This window comes from Malaclemys terrapin, chromosome 3 (assembly GCF_027887155.1).
Source record: "Malaclemys terrapin pileata isolate rMalTer1 chromosome 3, rMalTer1.hap1, whole genome shotgun sequence".
Taxonomy (NCBI): Eukaryota; Metazoa; Chordata; order Testudines; family Emydidae; genus Malaclemys; species Malaclemys terrapin.
Genome location: NC_071507.1, coordinates 52100222 through 52116615, shown reverse-complemented (window position 1 = coordinate 52116615; position 16394 = coordinate 52100222). Strand labels below are relative to the sequence as shown.

The 16394-nt window shown below is 43.9% G+C and overlaps 1 protein-coding gene across 1 annotated transcript in view; it reads right to left on the bottom strand.

Annotated features, from left to right (window-relative positions):
• CNIH3 (cornichon family AMPA receptor auxiliary protein 3) overlaps positions 1-16394 on the bottom strand; it is an 83216-nt gene that overhangs the window by 34889 nt on the left and 31933 nt on the right. Inside the window, exon 2 of the mRNA XM_054023038.1 lies at positions 3923-3991. Within this exon, the coding sequence (XP_053879013.1) occupies positions 3923-3991 (69 nt within the window). The remainder of the gene's footprint in view (positions 1-3922; positions 3992-16394) is intronic.

Here is a 16394-nt window from a genome sequence, read left to right as displayed (position 1 = left end):
GTAGTGGTTCCACACAGAGAACAATTGCCAAGACGCTCTATCAATGTGCAACTTTTATAGCTGATCAGGCTACTACAGTGTATTTGTAATATGCTAGAAATATCCTTTTAGAACAAAAAGAACAGGAGTACTTGTGGCACCTTAGAGACTAACAAATTTATTAGAGCATAAGCTTTCGTGGACTACAGCCCACTTCTTCGGATGCATATAGAGTGGAATAAATATTGAGGAGATATATATACACACATACAGAGAGCATGAACAGGTGGGAGTTGTCTTACCAACTCTGAGAGGCCAATTAAGTAAGAGAAAAAAACTTTTGAAGTGATAATCAAGATAGCCCAGTACAGACAGTTTGATAAGAAGTGTGAGAATACTTACAAGGGGAGATAGATTCAATGTTTGTAATGGCTCAGCCATTCCCAGTCCTTATTCAATCCTGAGTTGATTGTGTCTAGTTTGCATATCAATTCCAGCTCAGCAGTCTCTCGTTGGAATCTGTTTTTGAAGTTTTGCTGTTGTAAGATAGCCACCCGCAGGTCTGACATTGAATGGCCAGACAGGTTAAAGTGTTCTGGGAATGGCTGAGCCATTACAAACATTGACAGGTTTCAGAGTAGCAGCCGTGTTAGTCTGTATCCGCAAAAAGAACAGGAGTACTTGTGGCACCTTAGATGCATCCGAAGAAGTGGGCTGTAGTCCATGAAAGCTTATGCTCTAATAAATTTGTTAGTCTCTAAGGTGCCACAAGTACTCCTGTTCTTTTTGCAGATACAGACTAACACGGCTGCTACTCTGAAACCTTTTAAAACAGAAGACATTTATATGAACTGAAAGATACTGCACTTGAGGATTCCATGTTTCGGACAATGCAGGCCCAGCTGATGCAAGGAAAGTCAAAACAAAAACTTTAACAGGCTTTCTGTTAAATGGATCATAGGTGACAAATTCACTAGCTAAACACTCTGCATAGACACATCACTCAAGCCACCAGGCAAGATTTTGCTCTTGGTTACATCAGGGTACATCCAAAGTAACGCCATGACACTCAATGGAATTATTCTGCATTTACTGCAGCTAGCACAGAACAGACTCTGTTACACTGTGCCCAAGAGGAGTGAGCAATTCAAAAATAAGAGAAGTTTTACACCTCTTCTTACAATAAATTAGAGAAGTGGCTTGGTGTGTACCGTATAGTCTCCTGAGGGATGTTAAGCTTTTTCTCTAGATATTGCAAAAGCTACTATGTATAGTCACCTTTCTGAAACAAATAATGAGATGAACCAATGTGTGAAGCCAATTCTCTCTACGCCTTCTGTGTTTTTCAAACTGTTTTAAGCTGATTCCATTTTGTGAGGATTGTATTTCTCCTAAAAAAAGGTTTCAGTCTGGGGAGACAGTGGAAGGTACAACAGAAATATTTTGTCTTAACATGGCACCTTTTATGTCAAGAAGCTCCTCAGACTATGATACTATCCTGCAATGGGGTCCATGTGGTTGGACTCTTACACCTGTGCAAAGCACCATTGGCTTCAATGGGAAGTCCATGTTGATGTAAGGTTCTGCCAACATAGCTCCCCATTGCAGGTCTGGGGCTAAATATGCCTGGTCTTCTGGAAGAGGAAGTGCTTTAGACTCTACAGTGGGAGTCAGGTGACCCGAGTTTGAGTCTCAACTCTGCCATAGTCTTCCTGACTGATCTTTCTGTGACTCAGCTCCCTCTCTGTAAAATGGGGGGGCAATAATACTCCCTTACCTAGCAGGGGTGCTGTGAGAATAAACTGATTAGTACCAGACATTAAAATAGTATGATCTGGAGTCCACACAATTAGCTAGATGGAAATGTGGGCACCAACTGATACACAATAGGGGAAGAAGGAAAAACATTTGGTGAATGACACCAGAGCAAATGCCTACTCTCATAAAAAATCTCTCCTAGTGTGCTAGAACAACATCCACACTGAACAGGAGAAAGTATCATGAGAATACTGTTTGAGCTATTACAGAAAGTTTGCTAGGTGAGAGTCAAAATGGTGCTACTGATACAGTATAACTTGCAGGATTTTATTGGACACTGTCTGTGTAATGTTTATTCAGAGTAAATGAAAACTGAACATTCTGGGATTAATGAATTAATTAATTAAATCACTAACGTGACTTGAACAGGGACACACAGACATTGACTTTCTTATCCTGGAAGCCAATTGCATTAGCATTCTAAAACAAAAGCAATTTCTCTCTCTAGGGCACTATACAAGTTTAGGAACAAAATATATTACTGGGACGTGATGCAGAGATGGGCACAGAAAGTGTGCCTGTATCACAAGATGAGGACAAAAATGCATGAGGAGAATTAAGAAACATTGATAAATAGGCCTAAATATTACTTTAATAGAAAAAGCTGTAATATATTTCAGTTGAGATTGTTCCCTACAGTTTCCATTTTCAGTTACTATTTTAGGGGTGGATTTATTTTAGTAGATTAACAGATACAATTACTTACATAAACATACATATTAACTTTAGACTGGCTCGATTCTGTAGTACAAAGCTTCTTAGGAGACTCAGGTTCAAGACTACCCTTAAGATGTCATATTCAATGGGGATATAAAGGGTGGCATAAGTTACGTTTTGGGAATAAACTAGTCATGAAACGGATTTAAGTGGCCAAGTATTGTAATTCGAATCTCTTTGGCATTTGGTGGCAGTGCAAGATATGTATAACTTATACACCAATTTGATATTATGTGGGGACAAAAATCAGCCTGTAGTGAAAACAAATGCAACTCCCAATGAGGTCAATGGGCCAAGTTCTGCCTTCTGTTCTGCTGGTATTAATGTGGGGTAACTTCACTGAAGCCAATGGAATCAGTCTGATTAACACTGGCTCACCTGAGAGCAGAATTTGCACCTGCTTAAACCAGGAATGTTGGAAAGAGGTCAAGAATATGTTAAAATAAGGGAAGAGGGAAAGCTGTCTCTTACCCATTGGCTGGACCTCCTGATACATGCCCTTACTTTTTAAGTTATACCTGTTTTGCGGTCACTCAGCAGATGCCAAATCTTTGCCACTTATCCAATATGTAATCTATACAACTGTTTCTGTCCCCAGAGAATTTGTCTCACAGACTTTCAAAGGAGATGCACCCCTTTCTTCCAGTCTACATTTAGTTAAATTTGGCCCAGACTCCTACATAATTGACAGATTGCTGGAGCATAGCAGAGCTTACAGCCTCTGTGTCAAATTATCCTTTACTGTAAGCAGGTGGAACCTCATTGACTTCAGTAAGTTATTCCCCTTTAGTGTAGGGGAGACCTCCAGGCCGAAAGGTGATGATTGCATTCCTCATCAAAGTCCTTGAGTAGTCAGTACAGACAATGGGTCACTTTCGAAGAAGATGAGGTAATATCTTTTTTATTGGACCAACTTCTGTTCGTGAGAGAGTCAACAAATTTCAAGCTCTCACCAACAGCAATTGGGCCAATAAAAGATATTACCTCACTCACCATGTCTGTCTAATATCCTGGGACCGACACAGCTACAACACCACTGCAAACATTGAAGAAAATGGTCAGCCCACTGCTTGGGTGCAGAGGAGGAAAAGGATTTTAAAGGGGGAAAGTGTGCCTCAAAATGAAGAGATGCACAAAACCCCTGCAATCACATTTCAACTTCTCTTTCTGAATCTCTAAGTGCTCTCGTGCCATCTCCAGCAAGAAAGGGAACTACTTGAGTAAAGATCCCTTTAGACCATCAGACTAAGATGGGTTGCTAAATGTAGAGTAAATAGCAGCTGCTCTTACGGACTACAACTACATTCATAAGGGACTCCTAAATCCATTTGTATATCTTCCATTGACAGCTCAGCACATCTTCTTCCATTCAATATCTAATGTTTGGCAAATCTCAGACTGTACTCACTGCATGAACTGGATTGCACTGGTCTATCGGGCTCTTGAAGTCTGTCCTTAGCTCATCAAAGGCGATTATCTGCAAAATAATTTTTTCAAACATTGTAATGACAGCAGTAAAATCAGTGAATCCAGGTCTTTTTCTTTATAGTAGTTACTAAAATCTATTCTTACTATCTTTGGTTGAAATTCATACCAAATATAACTAATGAATTATGTTTTATATCATTTTACAGAACTAAACATATACACATTTATATATATATACACACATTTCACAAAGCTACCTTCAGCCACAAGATCACTATACAAAGTAATAGTGATAGGTCATGCTATAACAGGACATACATATTGACCCGCTGCCAGGTTGACCCGCTGCCAGGTTGAATCACTCCTCCAATTAATATATGCTACTATAGTATTTTTCAGAGATCAAAACTCTAAAAAGGAATTAATTTGTCTACAGATAAATGCGATAAACCATAGTCCTAACACTGAGAGTTTTGGAAAAGGGTGTTGTATTGAAATAAGAAAAAGTCAGAAGGCAAATTGATTTAATTGGAAGTGGAGGATTATTTTGCTATTTGAACATTAAGGGGGTTAAGCACAAAATCAGACAAATTAGAAATGAAAAAGACCTGTTATGCCAGTTAGATCATACACCCCCACATCTCACCTCAGCCAGAAAAAGTTTGATCCATAGAGCAAGGAGTCTCAAATTTTCATACAGTGTAGACAAGGTCAGGTCAACATTTTTTCAGCCTTTTTCTTTGTTTTGTTTCCTTACAGCTTTTTCAATAGGAAAATTTTAATGAAAAAATTGTTTTTGTTCACAATTTTCCAATTTTTTACATATATTTTTTCATTTTGAATTAAAAAAACCTTTTAGTTTTCAAAAATAGATTTTTTTTATTTTTCAGTTTTGTTCCCCTCCTACCTTTTTCTCCTCTCCCCTACCTTTTCTTTCCCACTGGAAAAGTAGAAGGAAGAAAGAAAGGCAGGAACCAAACATAAAAACACCCCTTGAAAGCCAAAAATTTAAAACTGTCATGGGGGGTAGGAGGGGAAGGGCAAAAACTCAAACAAAACATTTTGCTTCACTGGAAAAAAAAACAAAAACAAAAAAAACCAGAAAATTCCATGACAATTTTTTAAAGAAACAAACACTTTGTTTCCTAAATTTTTCAGGGAAAATATGCTTTTAAAAAACAGCTCTAGCGAAGCCCACACTTTGCTGAGAGATTGGCTCACTTCTCACCCGGTCACAAAGGGTCAGAACCAAGCAGGGGATTTGTATTGTCTCCCCGCCACCACCAAAGAGCCTCAAAGTCTGGAAGCACAGGGTCTTGGTGTGGATGGCCCTTTGCCTGCAGTGGCTCTTCCAAGAAGAATGAAGATCTGAGAGGTCGTCTGAGGATTATATAGGCTGAACTTCCTGCTTGTTCTGCAAGAGGTCTGGGGAGGTGGAGAACAAATTCTGTCCCATTGACAGAACTTTCTAAGGAAAACTCCTCGCTGATGACAACCCCTCAGGTTTTTCCCTTTGGGGAGGGTGATCTGGCTTTTGCTGTTTACACACTCTTCAGTCATTCTGACATCCCTCACCACCATCTCCTTAGTCACTGCTTAGCCAAGCTGGATAGATTTAGCTCTTTTAATCTTGCCTCATAAGTCAGTCGCCTCAGTCTATTCATTATTTTTGTTGTTCTCCTATGGACTCCACCTACTTGGTCTGTATCCTTCTGGTGTTTAAGTACCTTGAACACACTGGGTCTGAATCTGTTCTACTTACAGTAGTGGGAATCTCCAGTAACTCCATTTAAGTGACTACAGACACATTGATGTAAAATTAGTTTAAATGAGACAAGAATTGGGCCTACAATTCCCAGTATGGTCTCCTCAGAGTCGACAACAGGTAGACACAACAGATGGTGAATGCAGAAAGGTAGTGGTTACGTCTACACTGAATAAAACACCAAACCTGTGGCAGTGAATTTCAGAACCCGGGGCTTGTGGTACAGGGCTAAAAACAGAAATGTGGACATGGCTGCTTGGACTGGAGCCTGGGCTCTGAAACCTGGTGAGGGGAGAGGGTCTCAGAGCCCAAGCTCCAGTCCAAGGAGGAACATCTACGCTGCTATTTTTAGCCCGTAGTGAGAGTCCCAAAAGCCCGAGTTAGCTGACCAGGCTCTGAGACTCACTGCTGTTGTTTTTTTGCAGCGTAGACATATCCAATGAGACAGCTGTTCTGAAACTGAAATAACCAGTGGTCACAACATGGAAACTGTCTAGCTTTATGAACAAGTAAGCCTCAAAACAATCCTGTTAAGTAGTTATGATGGTCTCCATTTTACAAATATGGAAACTGAGGTGCAGAAAGGTTGAGACTTGCCAGACCAGAGCCCATATAGCACTCTAGTGGCAGAAATGAGAATAAAATCGAGGACTCCAAGTCTCCTGCTCTAACAACACTGTTTCTACCAAGTTATAGAACATTTAAAATTAAACAACTGTGGCATTTTCAATAGCAAACTACAGGTTGCAATGTATTCAGCTGATAACTCTTCATGTCACAGCATTATTATTAAATGTTTGTTAGTCTTATTGATGTGAAGGTGCTGCACAAAGAAATGTAGGACAGTCCTTGCCCAAAGCAGCATATAGTTTAAGTGATATATGACAGGTAAGGATGCCAGAATAGACGACATCATTTTTTGTGTCAGTTCATTCGAGAGTGTAGTGATTCTCATGTCACCCACGTAGTTGTTATTGGGGCATTTAGTGCACTGAATGAGGTATATCGCCTGTTGTGATAGGCATGTAGCACCAGATCCTGCCATAATAGATGCAAAACCTCAGACATATTTCCATTGCTATGATGATTACATCTTTCAAGATCCATGGGTCCTACGTACCTCATGCAATGCATCAAATGCCCCAAACAAACAACTATGTGGGTGAAATGAGGCAATTACTATGCCTGCAAATGAACTCATACAGAAAAATGATAAAAAGACAAATACCATATCAGCCACGGGCAAACATTTTTCACAATATGATCACTCCATATTTGACCCCTCAGTTCTTGTCCTCAAAGGAAACCTGCACAACACCTTCAAAACACAAGCCTGGGAATTTAAACTCATAACTTTATTAGACACTAAAAATCACGGACTTAATAAAGAAACTGGATTTATGGATCATTACAACAATCTATAACCCATTAAGCCTCCTTTGTTCTGTGACTGCAGAAGTGTTACTTGCCAATTTCCCCTAAAATGGTCTCTTATGATGTTAACTCCTTATGCTAAACAATTTGTTCCACCTTTTGTTTAGCTGTGACATTCTGAGTACCTTTCCCAGACCTAAAGAAGAGCTCTGTGTAAACTCAAAAGCTTGTCTCTCTCACCAACAGAAGTTGGTCCAATAAAAGATATTACTTCACCCACCTTGTCTCTCTAAAAGCATAATACACAGAGCCATTGATATCCACAGAATTATCTCCCCCACCTCATCTAAGGTCATAAGCGAGTGGTCTAGTTACCAGTGGACTGGTGTCCACATCACACCAAAAAAAAAAAAAAAAAAAACCCAGCACCATCACAGTTGGCAATATTTAATATCCTTGCACTAAGATGAGAATGAATGGGCTAGGAGATTGAACTATCCTCTGACTCCTAGAAGAGATCTTCCAGGTTTGAGTTGAGGAATATTTGTTGGGCACAGCATGGCTGGAAGCTTGTACTGCCACTGCCTATGCTGTACTTGTTCTGTAGATGGAAGAAAAAGGTAAGTATTGGAGCTACGTATGGAGTGGTTATAAAGTTCCTGGTTCTCCACAGTTACTAGAGCAGACCAGAATGTGTTGCAGCAAGGAGTTTAATAAAGGTAGGAATTTCCTGGTTAGGAGGTTCTCTAGTTGCTGCTTAAAGCATGTCTCTGTGTTTATGACCTCACACTACACTATGCATCTAATAAAACAGAATAAAAGTTCCCTTGATTTATAAATATACTGGCCACGCTCTGTGGTGACTTTCTCCCCATGCAAGGCCATTAACTCCAAGTGTAAATCTGCACAGAATTTGCCCCAATTTAGACATTCTTATGCTGAATAGTTTACAGATTCTGTGCTGGCATCACCTGTTTCAGAACAGCAACAATTAGGAAGATATTTATAGATGTGCCTGAATTCCCCCCACCACCACCCACATGCATGTTTCTCCAGACAATGACAGCTTTGAATACAGAAGCATTCACATGAGATAGAGGCTGATTTTCATTCTCCATTTATTTCTTTACACAGAGATCTAACTGAAACTTTCACCTGGCAGTGGCAGGAAGGAATCCAGATCTCTGTGTTTTAGGGAGGCTAATTTTTGACCACTGAGCCCTTACAGGTGTGTTTGACTTGAGCGCAGGTGTTTGTTTTTTTGTCATTAAACTGACCATGACTGATTTCTGGGTAGGAAATCTGCTGAGAATATTCGTTAAGGTGAATTTATGGCTGGTAAAAGGCGCTGCATTGATAACTCTTGGGCTTGAAAATTATAATTTGTATGCATCTTAGAAAAATCTAAAAATAAAATATTGAGATGAACATGTACCACAGCCCTGACCTGGAGGGACTACATTCATCATCTATTCATAACCCATTCACTGTGTCTTGCCTGCTCAGATTGCCAGCAAAGGTGCCAAGTTAGTGCTGAATAACGTGGTGAACATCTGTCCATGCTGAACTAATCTGAGAACAGCAAACACAGAACAGGCAGTAGTCTCAGCACACCAGCAATCTAACTGATGTCCAGTTGTTTGTAGGTACCATTGTAAAAAAAGAGTTTTAAGGAGCAATTTCAAGGAGGACATTGAGATAGCTTTGTGGATGTTTATGCGGAGGGCCTCCCAAGCATGAGGGGCAGGATGGGAGAAAACAAAGGTACTCATTTGAAAACTTTACAAGTGGGTGATGGAGAGTGGTATCATTGGCCAATCAGAGGCAGGAGTTGACATCTCAACAGTGAAAGTGTTGAAGTGAAGCACTAGGAAAATAATATTTGCAGCAGCATTGTGCATGGGTATGAGTGGGACAAGACTGAATTTGTCAAGGCCAGAGAAAAGCATGTTGCAGTACTTAAGATGTGAGATGATGAGAGTTTTAGCTGCATGTATGGCTTTACCCCAGCTCTAGTCAAACTTCAGTGTGGGACCTTGTATCAAGGCAGTTGTCTCCTGGTTGCCCCCTCCTGGCCAGAAGAGGTTCTGCAGCAGCTTGTCTCTAGTTTCCATCTTTAGCGCCCTTATGATCTCCACAGTCTCTCTCATGGCTAACACCCTTCCCACCCCAATTCCCCACTCCCCCATCTGAGGCTCGTTAAATAATAGAACAGTCCTTAAGGTCCTCAAAATAAAGTCTGTCACCACATCCCAGAAGCTCATACTCAGCTGTAGCTCTTAGTTCTACCACACAGGGAGGCCTTCTTCTATCTCAGTAAGCTCTTCACAAAGTTTCCACTCCTAGCCCTCCCTAGCAGGAGCTCCATCTTCCACCTCCGATCTGCTTCTCCTGTCAGTAGCTTCCCTGTGCTGAGAGAGAAGACAGCATATACATACTGGCCTCCTTCAGAGAGCTCCTCCTGATTGGCTGGGAGATAGGGAAGTCCATTTCCCTGCACACCCACCCTGCTACATTACAGGCCTTTAAAGGGACAGTCTCCTGTTTTTTCCTCCACCCATCCAACTACTAATGCCTTGGAATGCTTCCTCTCCTCTGGCCTTGGCCATTTATTGAGCCTTTAAAATGGCATAACATTGATACTGGCCTGAAATGGGAACAGCAAAAAAGTTAGAAAAAGCTAGCAACTTCATTAAGTCTCTAATGGGAGCTTCATGTGTACATCTGAGGGTAGTTTGGCCCACTGACATTTGAAAACTAATTGCAGGTGAAGGCAAGAGATGGAGTGTAGCTGAGATGTAAACTGAAAAACTGTTTCTTCTTCCACTGCTGGATAATATTGCTAATATCTTAAGCAATGTTGCTAAATGTTTGGTGTCTAGTGACCCTGAAATCAGGGGTTAGCTGATAAGTATAGGAAGAACTAGTTTTCAGTTCTTGTTTCAAACTATATTTAGGGCCCTTCATGTTTGGTTTTTATTTTATTAATTTTTCCTGGAAATTTGTTGGTGTTTATTACAATAAGTGAAAATTGGTGGAAAAAACTATTAATTTTTCTGGGTGAATATCAGGGTTTATTTTGGTGGACAGAAGGACGGCAGGAAAGTATTCAGTAGACTGATGCTTTGTTAATGGAATTCAATGTGGTTTGCTGCAGAACTAACGGGGGGGGGTCCGGTGGCGCGGCGCTCGGCGGGGGGGGGACACGGCACTCGGCGGGGGGGGTTCCAGCGGCGCGGTGCTCGGCGGGGGGGGGGCCTCTGGCAGCGTGGCGCTCGGCGGGGGGGGGGGGCTTTTTTTTGCTGCTTGGGGCAGCAAAAAAGTTAGAGCCGGCCCTGATGCCACCTCTGAGTTAAGAAAACAATGTATCTCTAGTCCCCAAATAAAACTTTTCATTTGAATAAACAGTTTACCGTTGTGGACTTAGAAGTACTAGCCTATAAATATTTACATTTAATAATTGGGCCACACCATTTGCAGTGCATCTTTTTCTCCTGTTTGTTTTTTTAAAAACTTTTGAATACTTCCTTGTGTTCTGAAATGTATTCTGACACAGATTTTTGTTTTCTTCCCATTTTAGTGTTCAGCTCTTTCAACCATTATCTGCTAACAGCTTGAAATGTTTAGTTGGTGGGCACGAGATTCATCAGTACATTCAGAGGCGCACACACTTCAGAGCTTGTGTGCATGCCTGTTTCTTTATTGTGTGTATCTTCTAGACTAATCCATAGCCTTACTTCAACAGGCAGCTTTGCATATACACACAGACCAATGTATTTTCATAATACATATATCTCCTGTGTGACAGACCCAGACCAGTGGGGTACAGGAGTCTGGTAGAGGGCAAATATACTGGTCACTGGATGAGTAGTTTTCTGTTCCCTGAGTGACCAGAGAAGGGGCTGCACTAGAGTAATCAGGAACCTGCTAGAACCAGTTAAGGCAGACAGGCTAATTAGGACACCTGGAGCCAATTAAGAAGAAGCTGCTAGAATCAATTAAGGCAGGCTAATCAGGGCACCTGGATTTTAAAAGGAGTTCACTTCAGTTTGTGGTGTGAGTGTGAGGAGCTGGGAGCAAGAGGCACAAGGAGCTAAGAGGGAGAGGGTGTGGGTGTGGGTGTGGGTGTGCTGCTGGAGGACTGAGGAGCACAAGCGTTATCAGACACCAGGAGGAAGGTCCTGTGGTGAGAGTAAGGAAGGTGTTTGGAGGAGGCCATGGGGAAGTAGCCCAGGGAGTTGTAGCGGTCATGCAGCTGTTACAGGAGGCACTATAGGCAGCTGCAGTCCACAGGGCCCTGGGCTGGAACCCGGAGTAGAGGGTGGGCCTGGATTCCCCCCAAACCTCCGAATTGACCTGAACTGTGGGTTCTTCCAGAGGGGAAGGTCTCTGAGCTGTTCCCCAACCCACATGGTGAAACTCTGAGGGAAGAAAATCCGCCAATAAGCGCAGGACCTGCCAAGATAGAGGAGGAATTTTGTTACACCTGCAATGTATTGTATTTTCCTAATAAAACAAGTGATTTTTAAATATTTGAATGATACAAAAGTAGGGTGAAAATAAAACAAATATTTTTTTGTAAAACCCAGGATTTTTTCTGTTTAAACTGAAAACAAAGGGGCTTAACTATATTGTAACAAATCTGAGGCCTTCTACAACTCCATTGGTGTCACTATGCTGCACGCTGCAGCCCCTCAGAGCTTCTAGGTGATAGAACTCAGATGCTTCTACCCCAAAACACAGCCCAGCCCATCACCTCACAAAATAGCAGCTGTCCCACCAGCTGCTTAGAAATTCAAAAGTGCAGTTGAGAGAAAACAAGATCATAACAATTACATAACCACAAAATTCATATCCTGAACTGCAGCCAGGCTCACATGAGCTAAGAAAGGCGGGAGGGTATCAGCTGACTCTCTGCTCCAGATACCCAGAGCTGGACAGATCTATCTCCTCAGAATCAATTCTCAAATCATCCGGTTTCTCCAGGGCATGGACCAAAGTCAGCTGCTGCTGTTTACGAGACATTTTAAAAAAAGAAATAGGCTAAATACAGAGAGTAATATTGGAGAGGGTCACAAAATATGCAGACTGAGGCCTAAACAACAAAGTTTGGTTCCAAGTCTAGATCTGAACTTTTGCCCATCTCTGAAAAATCAGACCAGTAAAACTCTGCAGTGATCACTCCCTAAAGATGAAATTGTTCCATTATCTTATCTGTACACTAGGAAGGCATTCATGGTTGTAGTCACTCCGATTCCTATCACATATTACTGGGATCGAGCTTTGGATCTGAAGCTGATAAGGTTTAAGGATTGTTTTGTTACAGGCTACAGAGCAATTCCATTTTCAGCCTCACAAATCTAATTCTGTGACCCACTGAAATAGCAGAAAACCATTTACAAAGGTTACAATCCTAAGTACAGAAACTTAGGCCTGGTCTACACTAGGCGTTTATGTCGAAGTTAGCGCCGTTACATCGAATTAACCCTGCACCCGTCCACACCGCGAAGGTATTTAGTTCGACATAGAGGTCTCTTTAATTCGACTTCTGTACTCCTCCCCGACGAGGGGAGTAGCGCTAAATTCGACATGGCCATGTCGAATTAGGCTAGGTGTGGATGGAAATCGACGCTAATAGCTCCGGGAGCTATCCCACAGTGCACCACTCTGTTGACGCTCTGGACAGCAGTACGAGCTCGGATGCTCTGAACTGCCACACAGGAAAAGCCCCGGGAAAATTTGAATTTGAATTCCTTTTCCTGTCTGGCCAGTTTGAATCTCATTTCCTGTCTGGACATCGTGGCGAGCTCAGCAGCACTGGCAACGATGCAGAGCTCTCCAGCAGTGATGGCCGTGCAATCTCAGAATAGAAAGAGGGCCCCAGCATGGACTGATCGGGAAGTCTTGGATCTCATCGCTGTGTGGGGCGATGAGTCCGTGCTTTCCGAGCTGCGATCCAAAAGACGGAATGCAAAGATCTACGAGAAGATCTCTAAAGACATGGCAGAGAGAGGATACAGCCGGGATGTAACGCAGTGCCGCGTGAAAATCAAGGAGCTGAGACAAGGCTACCAGAAGACCAAAGAGGCAAACGGACGCTCCGGATCCCATCCCCAGACATCCCGTTTCTACGAGGCACTGCATTCCATCCTCGGTGCGGCCGCCACCACTACCCCACCAGTGACCGTGGACTCTGAGGATGGGATAGTGTCCACGGCTGGATCCTCGGACATGTTAGCGGACGGGGAAGATGAGGAAGGAGATGAGGAGGACGAGGCAGTCGACAGCGCTCACAACGCTGATTTCCCCGACAGCCAGGATCTCTTCATCACCCTTACAGAGATCCCCTACCAACCCTCCCCAGCCGTTACCCCGGACACAGAATCTGGGGAAGGATCAGCCAGTAAGTGTTGTAAAAATCTAAACATTTATTTGTAACAGAACAGGAATATTAACAATTTAAAAAATGGGTTTCTCATGATTAGTTTGATTAGCTTAACGATTCAGTCATGGGCAGTGCAACTATTGAAAAAAAATCTAGCAATGTCCGGTTTTGCATGATTGTCCTGCCCAAGCCGCTCTACTGGTTAGTCACTGCTACAGCAGCTACAGTAAAATGCGGTCTATATGTCCGGGGATGGAGCAGAAATCCTCCTGTGACATCTCGAGGAAGCTCTCCTGGAGGTAATTGGAAATCCGCTGCATTAGGTTCTTGGGGAGAGCGGCCTTATTGGGTCCTCCGTAGTAGGACACGTTGCCACGCCACGAGACTATCAAGTACTCTGGAATCATTGCTCTGCACAGCATGGCGGCATACGGCCCTGGTCTTCGCAGGCTTTCCCGGAGCATTCTCTCTTTCTCGCTGTCAGAGATCCTCATGAGGGTGATGTCGCTCATGATGACCTGCTTTGAATGAGGTAGGGGAATGTTAGTGTTGGGACTGCTTTGCCGTTCCTTTACAGAACTGTAACCGCTGGTTTGCAGCCACGCGGTGGAGGCGGGAGAGGGGCAGCCGAAAGGGATCGTTCCCGGGGACAGCCGCGAGGGTGTGGGACAGGAGCAGACTTCCTGCTTGCCGAATTGCTGGCAGCAGGGACCGACATTGATTTCAATGTGAAATGAGGCCATTGCTAATATTAAAGTTTTAAGCTGCCACAAGTCTACGGCTTACCATGTCTGCCTGCAACAGAAATTCCGTTCTCCTGAGAGGCTTCTCAAATGTGCTGTAGAAGACCCCAGGCACTGAATGCGAAGGCCGAGAATTCGACCTTGTGCTGAGTGCGCATGTGATAGGTGCTGTGCATGGTCTTGTTAACAGAGAAAGACTATGTTCTTTGTTCACAACTACATTTATCTTTCTGAGGAATTCACTCCCTTTTTCCCATTCCCACAGCCCCATCTGCGACTGTCTCACAACCTAGCCTGTCATCACACTCCCAGAGGCTAGCGCGGATTAGGCATAAGAAGAAGAGGACACGGGAGGACATGTTCTCGGAGCTTATAGCCTGCTCCAGAGCCCAGGCAGCACAGCAGACCCAGTGGCGGGAGAACTTGACCCGAATGCACCAAGCCAACATGGATCGGGAGGAGAGGTGGCGTCAGGAAGACCAGCAGGCGACTCAAACCCTGCTTGGACTAATGAGGGAGCAAACGGACACGCTCCGGCGCCTTGTGGATGTTCTGCAGGAACGGAGGCAGGAGGACAGAGCCCCGCTGCAGTCCATCTCTAACCGCCCTCCCCCGCCACCAAGTCCCATACTCCCCTCACCCAAAGTGCACAGAAGGAGAGGCGGCAGAGTCCCTGCTAACTCTCACTCCACCCCTGCAGAGAGCTCGAGCAGCAGAAGGCTCTCATTCCCCAAAATTTGACAAGTTCTTTCCTTCCCGCCTGACACAAGCCCCCGTCCAAGTTTCACTTTCCCAGTTCCATGTTTGGTTGATAATAAAAAATACGTTTCTGTTAACTACTGTTTCCATCATGTTCTTTTGGAGGAGGGGGGGATAGGGGGTTGGTAATTCGACAGGACAGTCACCTTTGGCAGGGTATATAGTCGGGGGCAGGCACAGCAGCAGGGCACATACATAGTGCAGTGATGCAGTGACTAGTTACCCTGGTTAGTCTGGGAGGTTGTTTTCATGTTATGTGGTGGGGGGTGGGTTGCTCTGTGACTTTGTGGCAGGGGAGGGCAGTTACAGATCTTAAGCGGCGGTCCTTAGGCAGGATCACAGAGCCACACAGCAGGGGATCTGTAACCGTCCTCCCCCTGCCACAAAGTCACATAGACCCCCCCATACACACAGTCCCTATCAGGAGGGGTGACAGGCTCCGTTGAAACAACCATCCCACCGCAGCGGAGCCTGTCAATCCTTGAGTTTAGAAGCTGCATTCGCGCCACTACAGTACACCCGCTCCGCACCACAGTCTGCGTCCCAGTTTTAAAAAATTCCCGCGAATACAGTATTAAAGAAAACGGTGTGCTTTAACAAAGTAGAACTATTTTTATTTTGAAACGTGTGTTGGAAGTGGGGTGAAGGGGGTATGTAACTGGATAGGATAGTCAACATTAACTGGGCAAAGAAACGGGGGCAGGTTTAGCTTCTCAATACACAAACTTTAAAGTCACAGGTTACCCTGCTCACTCAGGAACTTTGCTTTCAAAGCCTTCCGGATGCACAGCGCTTCCCGCTGGTCTCTTCTAATCGCCCGGCTGTCTGGCTGTGAGTAATCAGCAGCCAGGCTATTTTCCTCAACCTCCCACCCCGCCATAAAGGTCTCCCCCTTGCTCTCACAGAGATTGTGGAGCACACAGCAAGCTGCAATAACAATGGGGATATTGGTTTCGCTGAGATCACAGCGAGTCAGTAAGCTTCTCCATCTCCCCTTGAGACGGCCAAAAGCACACTCCACCACCATTCTGCACTTGCTCAGCCGGTAGTTGAAGAGTTCTTTTTCAGTGTCCAGGGCGCCAGTATAGGGCTTCATGAGCCAGGGCATTAGCGGGTAGGCTGGGTCCCCGAGGATGACTATAGGCATCTCCAAATCCCCAAGAGTTATTTTGTGGTCCGGGAAGTAAATACCTTGCTGCAGCCGTCTAAACAGACCAGAGTTCCTGAAAACACGAGCGTCATGAACCTTGCCCGGCCATCCCACGTAGATGTTGGTAAAACGTCCCCTGTGGTCCACCAGTGCTTGCAGCACCATGGAAAAGTAGCCCTTTCTGTTAATGTACTGGCTGGCCTGGTGTTCCGGTGCCAGGATAGGGATGTGAGTTCCATCTATGGCCCCACCGCAGTTTGGGAATCCCATCGCTGC